At 40.6% G+C, this 23,159-nt stretch overlaps 1 protein-coding gene, 1 long non-coding RNA gene and 1 other non-coding gene across 3 annotated transcripts; 2 read left to right on the top strand and 1 right to left on the bottom strand.

The window, feature by feature from the left end:
- Positions 1-1,350: 1,350 nt before the first annotated feature.
- On the bottom strand, positions 1,351-6,148 carry LOC113032309 (lysophosphatidic acid receptor 3). Its single transcript, XM_026185153.2, has 2 exons — positions 5,879-6,148; positions 1,351-2,735 (listed from the first exon to the last, which is right to left on the bottom strand). Exon 2 carries the CDS (start codon positions 2,699-2,701, stop codon positions 1,667-1,669), a length of 1,035 nt encoding a protein of 344 aa, XP_026040938.1. The 5' UTR covers positions 2,702-2,735; positions 5,879-6,148; the 3' UTR covers positions 1,351-1,666.
- On the top strand, positions 3,617-3,690 carry trnat-agu (transfer RNA threonine (anticodon AGU)). The gene has a single exon. It is a non-coding gene; the product is annotated as a tRNA-Thr (tRNA).
- Positions 6,149-18,582: 12,434 nt separating the features above from the next.
- LOC113032647 (uncharacterized) lies at positions 18,583-19,284 on the top strand. Its single transcript, XR_003273916.2, has 3 exons — positions 18,583-18,755; positions 18,829-19,034; positions 19,114-19,284. It is a non-coding gene; the product is annotated as an uncharacterized LOC113032647 (long non-coding RNA).
- Positions 19,285-23,159: the final 3,875 nt, after the last annotated feature.

The following is a 23,159-nucleotide window of genomic DNA, read 5'->3' on the forward strand; positions in this document are numbered from 1 at the left end:
CTGCTAAGTTTAAGTTAGGAAGTGTACATTTTGACATCTGGTTGGCTAAAATGTTTTCACTGGTGGAAACAAGCTTGTGTAGCTTTAATAATACTCACCTCTGGAAAGGTCATAGAACGTCTTGTAACCTCTTAGACACCATGAAGAGACTCAGTATGGTAATGTATCTTACCTTATATTGATGGTGGCTTATAGCATATTCTTATTTTTTGTGAAAGTGTAGTATCTGTTTTGAGTCATGTTTTGTATCCAGCCTCTATTTCATTTGCGATATTTAATGTTGTAGCAGTCCAAGGGGAGGAGCCACTAACCCAAAGACTGGTGGGACTGTTCATGCTGGCATTCATGTGTTAACTTAAGAGGTTATAACAGTTATTCCAGTTATGTTGTGTTGATCTGTTGTTGTTATTGTTAATTTATAACCTCATTGCTGTTTGTTCTGTATTGAGTGTGGCTAGCATGGCCACCATGACTGAGACTGCTGTACCAGTTAATGACCTCTGATCACTGTGCTGCTTGGGGTGTGATGCTAATAAAGCTGCATCCTTGTAGTTGACCAGCGTATGGAAAACAGGAAAAAACAGATCTCTGTCTCTTCCTTTCACTTAAGCTCATTTTACATTTAATAAAATGTTGCCAACACATTTGGAGCCAAACTCTGCACTGTGATATGAACTCGCCAAACTAAACAGGCACATCTGCACAATAGCCTCACATAATTCAGAATACAAAAAAAAAAAAAAACTAACACTGATGCAGAAGGCAGACAGCCTTATTTGAGGTGAACCACTGAGTAGTCCATGTTTTTGCCAAATGTAAAAGTGTTTGGTATCCTTTTGCCATGGCAACAATTTCTGTTTTCTAGAAGAGCATTTTCTTTGTTACTTTGATGTTTCAATCCACACACCGGATAATATAGAGAGCCATACACAGGGAAGAGCCTGTGGCCTTTTTTAAGTTGCTGAAGTAAAAAGAGGCATGAAATTATAGCAGAGTACTCTCAGAGCAACAGTGCTGCAGAAGCAGTCGGTTTCATAGCAGAAGGCTCAGCTCCATCTCACATGATCAAAGGTCTTCTTTGTTGACCAAATGTCATATAGGCTAAAAAAGTTAGGAAGGGCTATGTGATCTATTTATTTTTGATTATAGTAAAGCATGTCAACAAACTAAATACTACATGTCTGGCCTTTGATGTGATTCTCAGTGGGGCCTTTGGAGGAACTAAATTGGGACCCCTGTATACTCTCAGTCTTGATCACTTAATGTTGAAGTATCTCACTGGGAATCAACATCATCAATCTTACTAACAACTCTGATGCTGTGGTATCCAAAGATAACATGCACAAACTGTTTTGGTTTTCATCGGGTTTTAATTAATTACACTCAAGCAAACAATCATTCCAATAACTGAAACAGGCTTCAGTTTTTAAATGTTTCACAAAACAAGACAAATACCCACAGAGAGAAACAGTTGTGATCTAAAAAAGCTCCATGCTTTTTATCGATGTAAAAATAAACTGTAATTTCACAACAGCAATGCACAAGACATGCAGGTATGTCTCTTAAGAGGCTCACAATGTGTTTGAACAAAGAGTTTGTGCAAAAAACAACCATCTAAATGACGCGGCCCTCCTCGTGTACGAGTAGTCTTTGGTCCTGGTCGATTTTAAGTTTTGGTGGTGTTTTTTCTATGAAACGGCATCAGCAGTTTCTGTGCCCGCAGCCTGAACTTCTGATCCCTCACGCTGTAAATAATGACATTCCAGCAACTGTTGGTAGCCAAAATCCAGAAGGCGAAAAAGGAAAAGTTGCACCATTTATTCCCCAAAACGTTCCCGACCACAAAGACAGCGATTGGAGTGAACGATACAGTGAAAGCCACAGTTAGAGTCCCTATGGTTTTGGCTGCTTTAATGTCTGAGAATGTGGGTTTGGTCGTGCTTTGGCTTTCACTCTCAGCCAAGTGTTTCCTGCGTCTTGAGTGCTGCCTGATGCTGGAAAGAGAAATGATGTTAATGACCACTGTGCCACCAAGGAGGGTGAAGTCAAACGTGGGGAAGAGGAGGAGGATGTTCCAGGCCTGGCTTGGGAACTTGCCGATTGTACCCAGAGCGTAGTTACACATCCGACTGCAGGAGTTATACTCCAAAGCAATTTCACTGCTGAAAACTATCGGACACACAGCCAAGAAGAAACTTCCCACCCAGGAGAGGACAATTAGGATCGTGGTCCTTTTACGAGTAATCACCGAGTCCTTGTGCAAAGGCCTGAGCACGGCAATGCTTCGCTCGATCGTCAGAAAGAAAATAGTCGTGATGGAGACCAAAGTGCACCCAGCAAAGATGGGGCCGATGATGTTGCATGGGTGAAAACTCACCGATTGTGAGTTGTACGAGGTCCACTCCGGTGCCGAGTCAGTGACCATGAGATAAACCTCAGCGTAAACGGAAAGCGGGACCACAAATATTCCCACTGCCAGATCAGCCACGGCGAGGGATGCCTTCAGGTATCCCTGCGGTGTGTGGAAGTGTTTGGTTCCCAGAACCACAGCAAGAGTCACCAGATTTCCAAAGAGGGTGGCAAAGATCAGCAGCACCATGAAGAGCACCATGAGGATTTTGTTGGCCAGAGTGCAGCAGCACACAGTGCAGTGTGCCTGTTCAGTTCTGTCCAACATGGTCGGCTTGCTGGACTCAATCATTGGATAAAACGATGCTGGGCATTCACATCATGACCTAGAATGAACACATAACAAAAATGGTGTTAGGTGTGAGCTGTTTGTGCTGAAATCAGGGAAGAAAAAAGACACAAATCTGGAGACTAAATATCAACTCAGCATGGCTCTAAAGTATGTCCACAGTATCTGTTTGTTGGTAAGTAGTTATATTTACAGACCAAATGATTCAAATAACTAAACAGCAGGAAGTAGAAAGCTGAAACCTGTTCAGCCAAGCCCTTATAAAAGAGTAACAACAGTAACAACAGTGGAGCAGCCTAATAAAACCAGGAATGGCATTCAGCAACACTTTGGACATAGTAGTACAGAAACTGTATTTAAATCAACACAACTGCAGCTTATTTGTGGGGCAGTATTGTGCTTTAACTTCTTGGAATTAACCACCGTCCCACATCTTCAAAAGTAAGGAAATGTAAACATATTCACTTCTTGAAGAAGACATCATGATTGCTCCATTCAGTCTACTTTTTCATGTCAAAGTTTCACTACATCTGGCAAATATCTGATGTAACTCCCTGAAACTTGGGCCGTGCACTGAAAATTAGCCTCGTATGTGTTACATTTTTCATGACCAGTACACCACAGTGTCACACTTACTGTGTTAGCACTGAATCTTTCCAGAGGACATTAATTGTGTGAAGTAGAATTAGCCAATGTAGACGTAATTTGTACAAAGAACTTGCCTGGATTATGAGTGTATTGTTTCATTTATTTGCAGAATATCTGATTTGCATGTCTACTTGGCTTGCTCCCCATGACTAAATGAACCTTGGAGGAGGATTATGGGTTTTGTAGTATTTAGAGCATCAGCCACACATTGTCCCACATGGCCTAAAGCTGTACTCCTCCCTCCATCACCTGACTCCTGCTCATCATAGTGGTGCCGTGGCTTAGCTGGTTAAAGCGCCTGTCTAGTAAACAGGAGATCCTGGGTTCAAATCCCAACAGTGCCTTAAGTGCTATTCTCTTCTAAAAGAACTTTAAAAAAAAAAAAAAAAACTCAATATAAATACCAGTCCAATAAATATTGCTTTACCCCACCCCAAAAAGAATAAGCCCTTGCTCAATCACTGCCTAGTCCTCAACCTGAAATCACTGGCATTTGTTCCTATGGGAGGGACTACCACAATGATTCTCTCATGGTTTACCGTTGCAACCCACTGATTCTTTCCCCCGTGGAATGACACAAAAGCTATAAACAGCGAACTGATTCTGTCTAAAATATTGGCTGATTTTCAAAAGACATGAAGATTAGACTAGTTCTGCACATGCAAGGGCTAGTGGTATCCATGGCACCCCATAGTGCATGCTACATGATCACAGTGTCCACAATTTGATTCATTGTCAGGAGACCTTTGGTGCATGTTACACCCCCCTCCTCTCTCTCCCCCATTCGTTTTGTCAGTCGGTGGCAAAATGTCCCCAAAAGAAATATACATTTTTTTCTTTTATGCCTTTGTGATTTTCAACCTCCACTTGAGCCTTTATCTGCCCGCCAACCTGTTCCTCTCACCTGCCCCTGCTCCTGTAGAGCTACCTCTCAGCTCAAACAAAGACCTTTAAAGTGGACTTAAGTGCTCAATACACTATAACATAAGAAATAAACACCACATGAACAGAACAGGGCAGACTAATTATCAATTGCAAAGTAAGAAAACGCAGCCGAATACACCAAAGGACCGGCAATATACATGTGATTTGACTCAAAACAAGGCCATGTGCATTTAAAATACACACACATACACACACAGATACGATCCAGGTATGCCTAATAAAGATTTTAAAGAAATATTTGGTGAAGTGTGATTTAATTAAAGAAAAGAAAAAAAAAGAAAAAAGCTCACACAAAATAAAAGATTTTTTTTAATGATAACAAACAATTATTTTCTCTCTTTGTCGAACAGTTTGCCTTCAGGTAGCCCTGTGGTGTGTGGTCTTATGCAATAAACAGATGTGGGCTGCACAATTGGCGCATGCGCCCTGCTCTTCTCTGCTCTGCGCCCTCGCGTGCGGGCCATCTGGATGGGTTGGAGGGAGGGAGGTTAGGCTGTAAGGAAGGATGGATGGATAGATAGAAGGAGGGATGGCCTACAACTAACTCCAGCACGAGGTTAGATGACGTAATAATCTGTCCGGACAACAACTGTAGTAGTAAACAAAACCCAGCTGACGCTCACAGCCTGTTTTAATCTACAGTCTGGCAGGTTCCTGGACAGCCTTCTCGTGGAGCACCAACATTTTACATTGGAATAAACTAAACAGATGCATTACTGGGATTTCGTTTTGTGTAAAAAAGTAGAAATCAATTAGGCGATTAAATGTAAATGTAAACAACGAGACAGTTTTCTTCTTTTTAAGGCCACCGAGTCGCTTTTCAGACACGCACCAGCTGAAACCTCCATCCCTGCATGGAAATCCATACATGGTTATCACGGGAGCCCAATGCGCACGGAGAGCACAGTTAAGAAATTGAAAAGAAAAAAAAACGCCGTGGAGACATAATGTATCCAGAGTTAGATCAAAGTTGAATGAAAAATTTAAAGCGTTTCTAATCTTCCGCGCTGTTTTCTTGGACATTCAACTTCAGAAACAGAACCAATGCGCAGCTACAGGCGTCCCTGTCTTCATGTTGCCTTTCAGTGTAAGATGCGTTACCCAGAAGGGTTTTGTTTCCCTCTGTGGCCATCATCTTCTGAGCGCAGGCATGCAGACAGCTCACGAATATCCTGCCGATAATTGTTTAGGTAAAATCATTTTTAAAAAATCGAAAGGAGAAGAAAATAACAAAATTATAAATAAATAAGTTTGTTCCAGCACGCACAGATTAGCGCTGCCCTGCATGAGTATGTGCTCCTTGCAAGATTCCACAACAAATGAAATGCTCTTATTACTTACATGTAATATGCGGAAGATGGATGGTTGGATGGACTTACATGAAAGTTTTTAACTCAGTTACTTTGTATTTAAGAAGAATGAACAAACCTGTTCTGCTGCTGTTTTTTTTTTTTAGCGCACTTCTAAAATCACAGTGCAGACCTCTAAGACCCGTTTCTACATATTACCACACATAATAGTGTCAGTTCTTATAAACGAGCTAATCAAGGTTTATAAATATTACAGGTTCAAGTCAAGTCTACTCACTTTCAGCTTTACATTCATCTCAAGACGCAGTGGGAAGCAGTCCGTAAAAAAAGCATCTCCCAGCTGATTATCCTCCCAGCTGACTGCTGTTTAAAGCATCCCACAGCCCTTTCCATGAAAATTATGAGGGGAAAGAGTCCACGAGGAGAATCACAAAACTCACTTTCTGTTGTTCAGATGTTGTGCGAGAGTACGTGTGCGGGAAGTTGGATTTGTGGTGCCGGGCGCTGCGCTCTGGTCCGCACTGCTCCGTAGACACTGTTTAAGTGTGTCCTCCACTGGTTTCTCCATTGGCTGGGGATGATGATGATGATGATGATGATGATGATGGCAGAGTCCACCTCCTATAATATGACGCTGGCTGCACATGAACGCATGTGTGCTGAGGATGAGGAGGGTGGTGAATCCTGTTGCTGTATCCAAGTGGTTCATTTATCGGGACTGAGTTCTTGTCTATTTTTTTATTACTTACAGAGAGCCCTTCAGTTTCACAAAGCATTCTTCTTCTATAATTATTATTGTTCTGCACCTGTTTAATAAAACCAACCTCACCACTTTGCCAAGGCTTTATCTGTGAATTAATGCAGCAGTATGAAAATCAGGTCTCATCTGACTCTTCCAGCAGGTTTAAAATTATGAAAATCATATTCATGATATGTTTTAACCTTTTATCTGACAGCTCACAGTTGCATGGCTGAATTACCAGTCAAGCAATATAGGGTACTTTCCACAATAGTGCAAGGTCCCGGGAAATTGAACATTTGGGAACATAAATACATAGCCTCTGATAGCATGGCAAAGGGACATCCTCCTTTACCACCTTATCCTGCAGCCATACCTGAGGAACGGTTCTTTCATTAGAATCTAATTTCAGGGTCTTTTATGTGTTAAAAGTGACAGTACAGCTCAGATAATCTGGGGTTGAATTTCTAGTATAGATGAGACGTTTCCAGATTGTTTTTTTTTAAAGCTGAGCCTCACAGGCAAACTGAACCAGTACAGAGGGTCCCATAGAAATCCTATTTAAAATATACTAGAACAGTTTCTCAGAAACTGAATACTAAAAACTCCAAGCACACTGCAGGGTAAGCCCTCTGCAGAATTCACATTCATTGATACACTGAGATTATCACCACAGCCTGTGGCTGTCTCTCTGCATAACTCCTAAATCTAAAGTACAAGTCCACATTGCAATAGTTACAGACCCTTACTATTTGCACATTGTCTACAGAGAAAATAACAATGTTAATATGACAAGAGGGGCACCTCAATTTCAACTTTATCTATATTCAATTCCGTGTAATATACTGGGATGTTTGTATAGTAGAGCTAATTTGTAATAAATTGTTTGATCTAAATGGTACTTTAACTACTTTAATTATTGTTACTTTCTTGGAGCAACTGTGGCTACATAATTTCCTCAGGGATTAATAAAGTTTTATAAATCCGATGATTCCGGTTGCTACTGTTGTAATATATTCATCACCTTCTACACAAACCAACAAGCCAGTATTGGTGCCTGCGGGCTCAGATCCGCTCTTGAGGATTTGGCCAAATCTCTCTCAGAAGAGTTGTTTGCTTTCTAATTGCTTTTTGGCTTTGTAGCACCACGATAGCATTAGCATTCCCCTCCCAACTGTTGTCTGTGGGAAAGCTGACGCCAGAAGATGGCAGCTTTTGCAACAGTGCATGCAAAGAACTGATACTGCAAATTAATTCATTGATTGCCTCAAGCCATACCAGTGTGCCCATTGGGAACCACTGAATTACGAGATGTTGATGTCCCATAACAATAAGGCAGCGGCTTTGAAGCACAAGATTCAACCGTGAGGTAACAGGATTCAGTCTGGTTTGAATAAAAAATGTATTATGTTTTTTATGTGTGTGATATATATAGAGAACACAAACAAGTAAAGAATGGTAGGCAGTGGATTAAAGCACCATGAGGCACATAAGGTATGGAAGCATTTAAAAAAAAATCAGGATAGACTGTTTTTCAACAGGAGTGTAACAATTCTCCAAAACCGTGGATTGGTCCATTCTACATTTTTTTTAATGGGGATGAATAAGGAAAAAAGTAGCGAAAAGACTAAATCACATGATTAAAATCAGATCATGAACAATAAACTCTATTATTCGGATGTATTTACAGTTCAATCATTACCTAAATGTGATGTTTTCAGCACATTAGCATGATTTAACTAGGTATTAACAACTAGAAGATGGAAATATTTCACTGTGGACTTTTCTCTCATGATTTTAATCTCATTTTGTTACACGGTGAAAGAGAGGTGGAGGTATGCGCTGGAGAAAAGAGAAATGAAAAGCAGTCACAAGAAAGACAATGCATGTGTGTGAATGAGAGGGAGGCAGGTGGAAGGGTGAAGATGCAAGGAGCAGAAGTAGTCAAGGCAGATGAGTTTAACCATCCAAAGCTGGAACTGGAGGTGGCAGAGTCGAAGATATTGAGATTTTGGTGGGGAATTTGCAGCAGGGACAGGATTAGATATGAGCAGATCAGCGGGACATCTCGGGTTGAGCCGTTTGGAGACAAAGTTACGAAGGCAAGGCTGAGATGGTTTGGACATGATTTTGAAGATGGAGCTGCCAGGCAGGAGGAAAAGAAGAAGATCACAAAGAAGATTCATGCATGTAATGAAGGAGGACATGCAGAGGGTTGGTGTGAAAAAGGAGGTTATCAGGCTTAGGGTGAGATGGAGGCAGATGATTCGCTGTGGTGACCCCTGAGCTGTTGCACACAACTGTCCCAAAAATCGGATAAGTGTAGTAAAACCCTGTCACTCAAACTAGACAGCACTTTTTTATTTCTTTAATTCTTCAAAGCACCCATTTTAGGAGGCTTTATAAACACTATGACTCCTCTGAAGTGCATAAAACTCTTCCTGTGTGTTGTGAAAGTATCATTTATCTGCAGGCTGGGCTCCAGTTCTGCGGTGGGCAAAACAAGACAAAAACATAATCCCGTGTTTGTCTGTGTGGGTTGGGTAATCCTTAATCCACAGCAGGCGACTTCAGTCTGATGCTTCAACTGCCTCACAGTTTGGAGCATTTGTTTCTGCAGCCGGGCAGTGACATGAAATATATGCGTTATACATATTTTAATATGACACATAAGAAATGACCTGCACTTAATGAAAATGTGCAGCGATAACAGTTCAAAGTGAAGAATTAACAGATGATAACAAAACAAAATTACAGTCGAGAAGCAGCGGTAAAATCAAATAAACCTTTTTTCCTTTGTTGTCCCCGATTTGTAGTTTCAGAAATTAATCACACAGCGGACAGGACAAGAGTACTTTAAGTATTTGATTTCTTTTTTAAGGCACAGAATCAGGTGCCCAATAATTTATACTGTTATACATTCATAGGTTTAAAATTGTTTCGCACTTTTCTGATCTCACTGACCACTCAAGGTTTTATACATAACATATCAGCACCTGCAGCCAACTTAGAATCACAAATTAACCTCACACTCATGACTGTGGTAGGAAACCCACTAAGACTAGTGAGAACAAAGGCCCCAGGAAGACTTCAAGCTACAGTCTTCTTGCTGTGAGCCTGCAGAGCTAACAACTACACCACTGTGCTGCCAAGACACAAGACAAGATACAGAGTAAAAAAAGGTTTTCATTAAACTTAAATAAAGCAGTCGTATATTTGAAAGTATTACAATAAAATCAGTGTTTGATCTGAACACAGACTTTCTAGTGACACAAATGTTTAACTAAGTACTGTTTACTGCTTGGGAATGTATATATACAGTGCCCAACAAGTTCATTAGACCTGCCATAAAGGAAAGTTTTTCAGATATACATGTGATTTTTTTCAAACTTTGCTTTGATGGCCAGGACAATAACATATATAAATGCACAAAAATACTTTCTCAACCTTTGATGGATTCTCTTCCCCTTATCCAGCATTAAAAACCTAAGATTGTTTCACAGCTCCTTTTACCTCAAGACCCTGAAACCCGATAAAGGTTGGCTATCATCAAGTTTGTTCAAGTTCCTTAAAAAGCATTTCAGAGGAGTTTAAAGTTCTTTCTAACAGCTCCACCTGTTGTGTATGTCTGATTAGTCACGTGGACACTCACCAGCCACTTATTTAGGCACACCTGTTCAATGGCTTATTCACTCAAATCTCTAATTATCCAACTGCCTCCACAGTCTTTGAGATTCATATCATGGATGTGCACCTGACAAATCTGCAGCTACTGTGTGATCCTATCATGTCAGTATGGACCATAATCTTTCAGCAATTATTTCCTTCTTGAATCTGCGCCACAAAGAATGAAGGTTGTTCTGGAGGGGAAAGGGGCTCCAACCTGGTACGACCGAGGTGTACTTAGCAAAGTGACTAAATTGTCTGTCACATTTATCCCAGAGTTGTGGGATAGCCTCCAACCTGTCTGTATCCCTAAATTGAAGAAGTGAAAGAAGACGGATGGATAGTTTTCATGCGGTTTGTATTATAGTGTGATTTCTGTGAAAGTAACAAATTGTTGCAGACTAAAGTTAAATACATGTCCTACATGTTTTTATTTTAGTTTCTTTTCATGTTTTGTCTAAAGTCTAATTTTTATTACGTTTTTTTTTTTTTTTTTAACAGTAATTAGTCTGACTTCAGCATTTCTTCTCCATCTATTTTGTCACCACACTGCATATAGAACCGATTTTGATGTGTTGGCCAAAACATCCCATGTTTTCTTAAATTCTACATGAAAGCTATTATCTGTAGAGCAGCAGCCATTTTTACATCTCAGCGGAAACACAGATTCAAGGAAAACGGTACACGTGCAATCAAACCAGCCGGAGCTCAGCAATCAAAGATAACATTAAAACCTTAATAGTTTCATTCCCCTTGAAAGACGAGAACAGCACAATTTGACAAAAACATGCCGTGTTTGTTTTCCAGTCACTGCCTCTTTCTTAATATTGAATCTGATGCATCCCGTGATCATTTCTCTCCGACGATTTCTGTCAAATTCACAGCAGATAAAATCTGTGCATATCCACTCTGTCTCATCAAACCCAGAGCTGAAACGCTGCTCTGTCAGGTTATTAGACGCTTAATTTAAAAGTCAAGTAGGCACACTAAAATAACAGCAGTTTTATTAATACTGGTGTTGGACTGAAATGTCAGTTTGAATTTCATTACTGTGGCTTCCAAATGGAGAGCTTATTAGGTCTAAGTGGAAGTGCCAACATTTTTAGCTTTGCTAAGGGGTTTTACAGTAAAGAATTCAATTTGTAGGCACAAAAATTATTGTTATGCTAATTTGCTCTCAGCAGCTTCACTTTACATACCGACTCATTTATTTCAGGATAAACACAGAGAGCATGGGGCACCTGTGAGGCTAAAAAATGGAGCCAACAGAAACTGCAGTTCCTCTAATGGCCACTTGAGGCTGCCTTGGTGGCTGAGTCCCAATTGCTCAGTCCATAAAGAGTCGCATGTTAAAGTGTTCAAGCTTAGAAGAGAAATAAACAGACAGCATTTAAAGCTTGGTTACAAGAAAATACTTTAGATTTGTAAAGTTGATTTTCAGATTTTACACACTTTATCTTAACACTATGATTGAAGATAATTCAAAATTTTAAATGCAGTACAGAATTTCACTTCTGTAAGCTTTGAGTATGCTCAGCAGACAACAAGAAGATAATAACTGAACTGGAAGAGCTCAAGATTTCTAGGCTTTTGACACTTACCATTCAAAAACATTGGGTCTTTCATTTTCTGTGATACAACTCAGCAGCATCTTATCATTACACACACCCTGCCTGGTAACGCTCCACAGTCAGCTGATAACACAGAGTTTTGGATTTAAATTTCAAAGCTTAAGCAATAGTAACCCTGATACCACAAGGCTATGTTCTGAGACTTCCCTAATAAACTCGTTTCAGAGAAAAAGATGGTGTTCACAGCCTGAACTTTTCCTGTGACCAGCAAATAGACCCTCGTTGCATTAAATTAGCAGTGCTTCCTTTTAATTTAGGTGGTTAAACTGAAGGAAGCTGAAGAGACAAATTGCTAAATTAAGGTAAATTAAACTGAAAGTGACAGATTCCAAGGAATGATTTATGAAGCCCATTTCACTCCACCATGGTGCCCGCTGCTCAAGCTGTCATGTGTATAATCTTTCTGCTGGCTCAGAAGGATTCACATGTGTGAAAGTAAACTAGCAATGATGACTTCTTCTTCTTGAGTCTTTATTTCTGCTGCTTCATTTAGATGAAAATGTGGATCCATCACCCCTTTATCAAGGTCAAGGGTATATTGTGGATATTTTCTTGGACCCTGTACCCACCTTTCTCCAGCAAGATAACACACCATGTCACAATCAACTCAAAGTTGTTTCTTGAACATTAGCACGTCTCCAAAACTCAGAAAAATTATGTATGCCAAATATGATACATCAGGCGTTAAGCGGTTAGCAGAGATGTAAAGGCAAGCAGTGATCCAACCTGGTACTTCGTAAGGTATACCTATTGAATTGGCCAGTGCGTGTATGTCATAAATTATATCATTATATAACAGCTGTCTTTTCTGAATTCTTTCATGTGTTTTGTGTTTCAGTGTGGTTGGACACATTAGGTCACAGTCTATGTTTATAAGTTGTTTGATGCTGAACATCAAACAAAACCCTAAAAATAGATTTTTAAGGCTTTGCTTCTCTATCTACCGGCGTGCTGCCCCCAAGCAAATGCAGAAATCTCTTTTGAATTCACCGACGTTGTTACAACTTTATACTAACTGTGAGAAGTTAGGTGTTTTCAGTGTTTCGTAGCACAGCTTTACTCCTAAAGCAATGAAAATATGCCAAGAGCAGATCTTGTGGTGCAAGCACAAGCTTCAAACCTTCCTTCATTGCTATGATGATATCTTCTTCAGTGATTTGAGTGTTACAAAAGTTTTTCAAAGTTGGAAAATGAGAAAGATGGTATATTATGTAATATGAAAAGTAAGAGGTTGGGAATCAGTCAACAAATGTAAGACAAACTTGTACTATAATAGAAAATTATAAGCAAATAAAACAGTACGTTTGAATAAATTGTAAAATCCATTAGAAGACACAGGAAGGAGTCTAAAATAAGAATGCTATAAGCTAACTTCCTCCCTTGGATAATCAGCAGGAGAGACGAAAACACTTTTAAGAAGAAAACAAGCAATTATGGGCGTCAATATTTTCTCGCCAAGCTTCATTTTGCAAGTTGAAAAGAAACAAGTAATTATGACACTACCCCCTACGAAGTGGGTGAAAAAGCTGAGAAATGACGAGCCTTCGCCAATGTCCCTCAGTGAATAGATCGCACTGAATAGCAGCAGAGCAGGAACACAACATCCAAAGATAGAGGGCTTATACAAGCTTTATGTAGCCAGTCTGGATGACTAAGAGCAAACTGTATATTTACGCTAACACCCTGAAGGTGCAGGTCTCCAGGCAAACTGGTGTGATGTTTTGTATTGTCTCCTGAAAGAAAACTGGACTGCAAGCTCCAACTGTGAAGCAATAATGCAACATAATTTTGCCTGTTTTTCCAAAAATGTACTGCATGTTTTCTTTTGTGAGGCCAAGGAATCAATGCAACACCAGTTTTATTGCTGTGACCTTACCACTTACTCAAACTTATCACATTTTAAAACCATTTTTTATCTGAAAAACAGGCATAAAATAACACTGGATGGGATGAATTTCTCCTTTATATTGAATTTCTCAGTGACACTTAAATAAGTGCCATTTCATTTCAATGCCGCATTTTTATTTCTATATTTATGGTCATTAATTTCTAAGTGATCGCATAGATTGTTTGTGAAAGCTGATTCATTGTTAGTCATGGTTCTGGTTTTGTGTTTTATTTGGTCATTTCTAAGGTTTCTGTTACTGTGCCTCCCCAAATTCCAAGTTTCATGTCTAGTCTTGCCCATGTCTGTGTCTCCTGTGTCTTCCCCAGTCCTAGCGTCAAGCCCACATCTTCAGTGTGCGATCATGTTTCCTGTTTTCCGAAAACGTAGGCTGCGTCCTTTGGAAGCCGCATTTGAAGGCCGATTACGTCACAACCAGGCGACGAAGGCTGTCTCAATTTGTCGACTCCTTCAAATGTGGCCGACAAATGCGTCCTTAATTTCTCCGAATTTGAAGGATGGGTCAGGTGTGTCCTTCATGGCCCACCATATCCCAGAATTCATATTCCTTCAAAGTCCTTCTGATCAAGCTACGTCTCTCTGAGTGACACTGTAGTACCATCTTGTAATGTCACAGAGTGCGGCCCAGCCAATTCCAGTTTCCAACAATGGCAGCCACTACTAAGTTTTAATATTACTCTTTTTAATCTTTCTAAGTCACAAAATAAACTTTTAACATATTTTCAGGCGAGAAAGTAGCTGTTACCCATCCGCTCGATAGCTAGCCGGAGGTTTCAATGGTCACTCGAGCCGGCGAGAGCAGCGGACTCCCTGCTTCATCGTTTTCAGACTCGATGTCTTTCGCTACTCAAGTTAAACATGATATATAAGTCACTCGGATAACTTAAAAATGTTATTGTTTGGCTTTTTTCTGTCTTTTATTTGTTCCAGAGTAAATCGTTTTGGCTGAGATCAAAGTTATTAGATTAGATTAAATAAAAATGTATTAATCCATCAGGTGGAACTCTGGGATTTTCACATAGCTGAATAAACGTCAAACAGAAAACTGATTAAACAGAAGTGTGAGATGGTTGAGAATTTATGCCAGTGTCCTGTTATATTTTAGATAGCAAGGAGCAGACAGCTGACTTTATTAAATTCCACCGAGACAGCGGTGACGCAAATCTGAAGGCTAGACTATCCCATTTCACAGCCTCGCACTTCCGGCCTTCTCGGTCTTCGAAGACCGCGAAGGCCGGGTCCTCCGAAGGATGCGGTCTACGTTTTGGGACACAGCTTTAGTGTGTTCAGATTTTTTTTCCTTCCTTCTCATTATGTTCGATCTCTCCCAGCTGTGTTCCCCGTGTGTTTCTATTTCCCTCATTACCCCTCTGCGTATTTAAGCCCTTTGTTGCCCTCTGCTTGTTGTTGCATCGTCCTTTGTAGTGGTGTGGTTTTTCCCGTCATTCCTGTTTTCAAGTCTTCCAGTTTCGATTTTGTTTTCTTGTTTGTAGTGTTCTAGTGTTTACAGCCAAATAAAGCTGCTCCTTTTTTCAATCCCTTTATGTTTGAGTTCTGCATTTGGGTCCAACGCCTGCCCGCCACACAGCTCACCTTGATGACCTTGACCACTTTCTGTGGAACTTCAAAAACGGCCAAAACAAGACTTGAACTCTTGTCTGTTTGAAAAATGTTTGTTGTCTTGCTGATCTGTACTCTGAAATGTTGGCTCAATGTGCTCACATGTTACTTCTGATGGTAAAAGAAAACAAAAAATATCATTCACATGTGGAACATCAAGCACTCTCAAGAAAAACGGGCACAGCAAAAGTGCATTACTGTCTCTACAGGCGCAGCGTACAAGGATGTACTATATGTTTCTCTTTGAGTCACTTTATTAGTTATGGTTACATAAGTTGCTGTTGCTTTGTGTTTGCTGGAAGCAAAGGCTATTCTCCTCTGACCCCTGCAGCTCACTGGATATGTTCTCTTTATCAGACCACGATAAAAAGTCCAAAATAGCGCGCAGGATATAATAACAGGTGTTTCTAAACTGGCTTTAACTGGTGCAGATGTGATATCGATAGAGTTCTCAGTGGCCAGCAAGACTAGAAATATGCTCTACAAATGCCAGCTACCTTTAAGGAATGGTTAATAAAAAGATATAGGTATCCAGTTTTGTGCATTTAGTGTCAAATAGATCCATTTTTGTCTTCAAAACTGTCAGCAGAGGTTCAGACTGGTAGCAATTAATTGGTTATGAATAAATGCAGCAGTGCCTTTGAGGGTATCACCCCAGTAACAAGAGTGCCAACACAGCAGAACTAAATGGATCACAACTGTAATTTAAACACAAGTGTCCTGAGAGGATTATGATCATTATATTTCAGAGCACCTCTTCAATAACTCTTAGTGTTGTGTATTGGCTTCATATTATTTGTAAGCTTGTATTGCTGGTGTCCAATTTTCCTTAGACAGATCAATAAAAACACATTTCCTCTCATCATTTCTGTCTGTATACTGGCTCCACTCCCCACCTTTTTTTGTCTCAGGTGTGGTTTGACTAAGAAATCTTGCAAACAAATGAAAATCATTCTGCATTCTGTTAGGTGCACGGAGCAGAGGATTCAGCCTTGGGCTAAGTGAAAGAAGAGGTCATGCAGGGTAAAGTATTTATGTCTATAAACAACAGTACCAGATGTTATATAAAAATAACATTTGTCACTTTGATCAGAAAAAAGTCTTTCTTTACATTTGCATATATTCAAATACACAGATACAGTGCACTAAAAGTCATTTCAGTCAGCTTCCTTTGTCTCATTTTCATTTTGTCCTTGGAGCAGCACATTCTCTTCTCACTCTGTGTATCTCAGTGTTTCAGGACAAAGAGAGGGCATGAAACGCTGTAAATGTCACTCATCACAGATATCAGTTTAAAAAAAAAAAAAAGAGGACAAAACCAAACCAGGGTTAATTTGTTTTCACTGATGCAGTTCCAGAGCAAAACAAAGCATAGAGGGTGAAGCCACAATGCACCTGACTCAGAATTAACAGCCATTTTAGCCAAGCTGGCAGAGCAACTGTTAGTGTTTATTAAACTGTTGTCCTCCACCTGGTTCCAGTTAGAAATTCCTAAAAAAATGTTTTCAGGTTTTGTCTTCTTCAGGTTGACTAATAAGAGTTTAATGTGTGGCATCATGAGGTCTTGGCTTTAATTTCAACAACATCGTTTGTGACTAAATTAGTGCTGTCAGCATGAATCTAGTTCAACTTACTTAACACCACAATTGCATTAATGTGGCAAATCTCCGTTAGCGAGTTAACCCGGTGTTCTGGGAATCCATCCTACCTGGCAAACCATTCTACCCGTTGTTTCTGCTCATACGCACAACATGAAAGTGGCAAATTGTCCTACCTTTGTGAATATTAGCTAGAAAAATACTCTGGCCGGTAAAATTAACTGCCAAACCATCCTACCTTTGTGAATGTCACCTACAAGCATACTTAAACTGCTAAAATTTTGTGGCAAATTGTCCTACCTTTGTGAATATTAGCTAGAAAAATACTCTGGCCGGTAAAATTAACTGCCAAACCATCCTACCTTTGTGAATGTCACCTACAAGCATACTTAAACTGCTAAAATTTTGTGGCAAATCGTCCTACTTTTGTTAATCTGAGCTAGAAGCATACTTTAAGAGCTAAAATTCAGTGGCAAATCATCCTACCTTTGTTATTAACAGCTACACACATACTCTGACGGGTAAAATTAAGTGTTAAACCATGCTACCTTTGTGAATGTTACCTACAAGCATACTTTAACGGGTAAAATGAAGTGGCAAACCATCCTGGCTGTATGCATATGAGCTACAAGTATACTCTGATGGGCAAAGTTAAGTGGCAAACCGTCATACCTACTTAAATTGGTGCTGGAATTACTCTGTGACAGCAGAAATGTGCATAAACTACTTACAGTAGAACGTTTTGCCAAAGTAGGATGGTTTGTCAGAACACCGGATCGCCCGTGCTAGGGGCTGCACGGCGCTAACGTATTAACAAGCTGACAGCGCTGAGGCGTTGACGCCGTGCAGCTCCATGCATGGAACGATCCGCGTTAACTCGCTAACGGAGGTTTGCCGCGTTAATGCGGTTATGGCGTTAACGTAATTTTAACGAGATTAACGCTGACAGCACTAGACTAAATACATGCAAAAGTTTTTCTATTTCCCTCATTGTGTCTAGTTCTAATTAACATTGTCTTTATGCGCATTTTAACAGGTGTTTTGTGTTTTTCTCTGTTTAGTACACAGTCCAGACTGAATAGAGTGACAGCGAAATATATAAAATTGGCACAGCTGGATGGATATTCAGTATCAGAGAACAACCTAAGTATTGCTTCTATTCAACAGCTCAAAAATAACAACAATAACAATAATAGGAAAAGACAAATTTTTCAGATTTGTTTGTTCATTCAGTTTATATGGTTTTGTCTGGAATGGGAATAAAACATATTTTCCTATAGTTGGCTGACAAATTTGTGTAATTTCAGCTCAAATGCCATCCTATTGTAATGAAGATGAATGAATGAATGAAGTCAGGCCAAACTATGTATGTCACTTGTGACAAAAGTGCTGAGAGAGTCTAGCAGGGGACAGAGGGAAGCATTGCTGTGTGTGTACTGGGTGAGTCATTTGCTGATGGGATACAGGTGTGACAGAAAGTTGAAAAGGAAACTAGCATCATGGAGTTGTTAAATAAAATTCTAGGACATGATTGTAAAGAGTCCTTGGCAGTTACATTGTTTCTCAAAGGCATTTCAGAGGTATGTACAAGGTGTCCTTGGAGTGCACTGGGTATCCTTAATAGTCATGTTTCAGCACTCAACTTATGCTTATGCTATACAGGGCCACAGTTGCACTCACTCTTCATTTTCACTGAATCTAACCTGAATTTTGGTGCCTAACAAAGAAGTTACTGAAAGCAAAAGGTAAGCAACATCTAAAAAATCAAACCAGTCTGCCTTCGATTTTTTAGGCAGTGAGTTCAGTAGCAGATGTGTCATGGTCTACGGTGGGTGGCTGGAGTTTCCATTAGGCTCCTGAACTGACCTGGGATCCGCCCCTGGGCAGGGCCAACTCCAGCTCCTGCACACCTGGAGCCTATTGCAGGCTATCAAGCCAGAGGGATTTAAACCACACATCGATGTTCACTCACTGCCAGTTCGTCATCAACCCATGTTGGTAACAGGTCTTGTGTTTCAAATTCTCGCTGTGCTTCATCTTACTAACAAAGACTCTTTTGTGCTACAGTTGCTGTACCCACCCTGGCTCACTCCACCTCCGGACTCGGGATACCTAGTGATCATTTTGGAAATCCCTCTGTGCCTCACCTGCCTGCCCTCCTGCCATCACACTCCATCTGGAGCCCCGGATCTCAGGTCAGCCTTTCCACACCACTCAGCCTCCCCTGGATCTTCATCATCCCCCTCTCAAACACTCCAGGTCCCTAACTGCAAGTAAGAATTGCTGCTCTTATACTGGCCACTTCTGAGCTGCCTTCACTACCTGCCTAACTCCTATATCCTCTCCCCTCAGTGTGACTGTTCCCCACTCAGCTCCGTTCCACTTCTCAGGCCTCGTTCCCTCGCCCTAGCCACGTTCCCCTGGGCACGCCACACCAAGGCTCCACGTCTCGTCATTTTCTGTCTTTGCCACGTTTCCCTTTTTTCCCCCCTTGCACTTAACCGTAATAAACTGTTAAATCATCTACTGTCTCCGCTCTGGGTTTCTGCACCTGAGTCCTATTCAGTACCGGCCATCCGTCGCCGTGACAAGATGTCACCCCTCTTTGCATGCAGATTTTTTTTCTGGTTTACAGAGAGAACCTTTTGCTCACGGAGTACAATTTGTCTGTAACTGATGCTTCAAGGACACCTTGTACATACATCTGCAAAGCCAGAGGCCGTCATGTTTTAGCAGCTGTCACCCTCTGGGGGAGGGATTATGGGATTTTGTACCACTCAGAAATAAAGGCCACTCAGCAGAGGGGAATCCCTTTGTCCTCAAACATAGTCGTTTAATTCTTTTTTTTTTTTTTGGCTTTTATATATAGCAAATGGGAATGTTGAAAATTTGACAAATAAAATCGAATATATTAGTTTCACATTTGGGTGAAATTTGAGTTATCTGGATGAAAGGATAAGGTATCCTAACTACAGTCAAAGAGGATTCATTCTTGAGGCCTGACAGTGGAAAGTTTGATGTAGGATTTTAGATCAGTCTGTCATATGCTGTCAAATTGTGCAATATATTTATTATTTATCTAAAGCCACGTCATTCACTGTCAGACAGACAGAGAGACACTCACAGGGCCTGCTCCACTCCAAATAAGTTTTAAAGCACATTTCTGGAACTAAGCTTGACAGTTTAATCTTAATGTGCAAAATCTGGCAAAATAAAATCTGATACTGCAGGTTCCATTCACTGCCCTCATGTAAATATACTCCAGTGGTGGAGGAGTGGGGGATCTGGTGAAGAAATCTTGTGTGCTGTGAAGTATGACCATCATACCTGCAGCGCTTTGATTTTGTTTCTAATTTAAGGAACGTCAAACAGTAATTGGTGTATTGTTGGTTAGTCAAGTCTCTGAGAAGAGCAAAGTGGGAGGTCGAGTCACTTGGACATGGAAAGCCAGACAATGAAATGTTAAATGGACATTTATAACACGGGCAGCATGTTATAAATGTCCTTTTTTTTTTGTTTAATCCACCATCTGGCCAGGAGTGTGGAGTTTGCGTGTTTTCCCTGTATCTGTGTGGGTTCTCTCCAGGTACTCCAGCTTCCTCCCACAGTCCAAAGACATGCAGTTAGCAGGGTTAGGTTAATCAGTGAGGCTAAATTGCTCATACATGTGAGTGTGACTGGTGGAGAGAAACATGACTCCACTCATTCCTGTTGCAAGTGGCATAAATGAGTCTGTTTAAACAGACCTAATGACAATAATGAGTACACAGTGAAAATAAAGAGGTGCTTTGGCTGCTCCCTTATTCAAAAGGGGTCCTCACAGCAGGTAGCCCCACATGGATGCCCTTCCTAACACAGCCTGAAAGGCACTAAAAGTTCATACCGAAAGTCAGCTTGATCTTTAGCATTGTTACCAAAATTAGCACGATACCTTGTAATGTTGCCATTTTATTGGACTGTTATTGTTGTTGTTGGTGGTGTCACATTATTTATCATATAATAGTAATACGTTGCAGGGACCACTGTGAATTTTTGCCTAAAATGATAAAATTTCCAGATTCTATAAATCTTTTTATGTTTTTTAGCCCATGCTTTCTGTGCTAGCAATTACTACATAGAGCTTTATATAACGGAGAACTATGTTTGTATATTTTAATACAATATTGCAAATACACATTTTTATTTTATTCTCATTTCTTATTATATTTTCTGTCTCACCAACGAAACATTAAACTGTCTGAGCTGCGGAACCACAACTCAAAACTGATGGATTGCATGAGCTGGCCCAAACCTCCGGAGTGAAAACTGGTCGAGGGGAAGCTGGACATTCATGAGTTCACAGTAAGAGTTGTTTGCCAAATAAGACAGGAGTAAGCCCACACTTCTTTGCATGGCTAATGTTTTGTACCCGGTATGGCACAGCACACTGATTGTTTCTAGATTGATGTGAGATGAACGGTTTAAGCACTTTGTGGCAGAGTGGTCTGGTGACTGTGACAATAACATGTAATTCTGGCTGGGTTGTATGAGATCAAATACACATATTCCCCACTATATGTGATGTACATATGCTAACCATCCTCCTATATAAAGGTACGTTTTTCCAACTGGGACGTTATTTTCTTTTGTTAAGGTAAAGGTTGTATACTTAGCATTAAAGCATTAAAAACAGTGAGTTCACTTAGGTTTCTGATTCATTAACTGCATTTCTCTGTTGTCACATGAGTTCAAATAGCTGGAGTCACAGCGGCGGAACAACAGCAGAAGAGAGCAAGCCAGGAAGGGAATTATACAGTATAAAGAGAGATGGAGATCATTGCTGTGGAGTTGGGGAGGGGCAGGGTGACACAGCAGCTAACAAGACAAGGGCGTCCAATCCCACGGCTGCAGCCGGCAGCCTGCACGCCACCACCAAGGGTTGGATTAATTCACTGTGACGCGCTCTCTTGTCTGTGGGGAAAGATGAGCACCCCCTCTCTCCCTTCCCTCTCCCTTTATATCATGGCTCCCCTTACTCAGGGCTCGGCCTTCCCTCCCCACTCCTGCTGGGTCAATCTCTGGAGCGCTGATGAAGCTCGGCTGGGGGCTGATGCCGTGGATTTGAGGTGACAGATGGGAGAGTTTGAAGGCAGCTGAGCTTCGTGGCCCGCTGGCTTGGCCGGCCAATCTGAGTCATGCATGTGCGTGCTGTGATGTTTGGACTCGCATGTCAAAGTGAATTGAAGGAGGTGGAGTAAAGGAGCGAGTTTTGAGAGAAACCTCCTCAGCTGCTGCTAAAGCATCTTTTCAGCAGACACAGCTGAGTCTCAACATACTCGGGTCTGAATTTTTGCAGCGATGTGATGTTTTATGACAAAGAATAGACTTTATATTGATAGATGCAATGACAGCAACCTTAAGCAGAGTCGATCAGAATATTGTGTTTATATAAGAGATGGTTCTTCATATCGGGAAGTACATATGGATCCGAAATCTTAAAGATCTTAGTTTGTTTTTTTTTGCATATTTGTCAGACTGTAATGGTTCAGATCATCAAACATATTTTAATATTTGACAAAGATAACCCAAATAAATACAACATTATGATTTTATTATGGGGAAAAAAGTTTGAAAATACCCGTCCCTGTGTGAGGAGTTGATTGAATGAGTCTTTCTCTTTGCTGTGGAGGAGTTTTGGCCCACTCTTTATAGAATTGTTTTAATTCAGACAGACTGGATTGTTTTTGAGCATGAATGACCTGTTTAAGGTCCTGCCAAAACATTTTTATCTGATTTAAGGTCACTCCAAACTTAATTTTGACTCAGGCAGGTGAGGCCTGCTGTTCTTTAGATGCTGTAGTTCTTTTGTGACCTCCTGGGTAAGTTGTTGATGTGCTCTTGGGGTGATTCTGTTAGGCTGGCCACTTTTGGGAAGGTTTATCACTGTTCCAAGTTTTCTTTGCCAAACAGGTTGTGTTTAAGCAATTTCTCAATTCAGCAGGTCTGGCAGGAATCAGGTCTGGGTGTAGCTAGTGAAACATAACTCCATCTTCCCCTGTCCTTCATCTCATCATCTACATCATTCCCTAGCTCTGTTTTAACAGTTTTGTATTCCTAGCGTTTTTCTGTATTTTCCCATGCTTCACTCATGGTTATTCTCTGGAGTTCGTACATTTCTTATCTCTGGACTTCAGCATTAAATGCTTGCTTTATTTTACTTCTCCCTCTTGCATCTTGAATGTGAGTCTGCAGCTTTCTGCATGAACAGAGACTGAGATCATAAAATAATTAACGTGTTTACTGAGACCATAAAACAAGGAAGCCACAAGGTACTTTTGCTTTCTTGTTTCCATGTGTACTCCTTTTTTCAGCCAGACGATTCACTTCCTATTCACTATTAGACTGAATGCATATTTAAG

This window comes from Astatotilapia calliptera, chromosome 11 (genome assembly GCF_964374335.1).
Source record: "Astatotilapia calliptera chromosome 11, fAstCal68.1, whole genome shotgun sequence".
Taxonomy (NCBI): domain Eukaryota; kingdom Metazoa; phylum Chordata; class Actinopteri; order Cichliformes; family Cichlidae; genus Astatotilapia; species Astatotilapia calliptera.

What these genes read in the sequence shown, in the direction of transcription:
- LOC113032309 (XM_026185153.2), bottom strand. Translation starts at nt 2,701, where the DNA reads ATGATTGAGTCCAGCAAGCCGACCATGTTGGACAGAACTGAACAGGCA.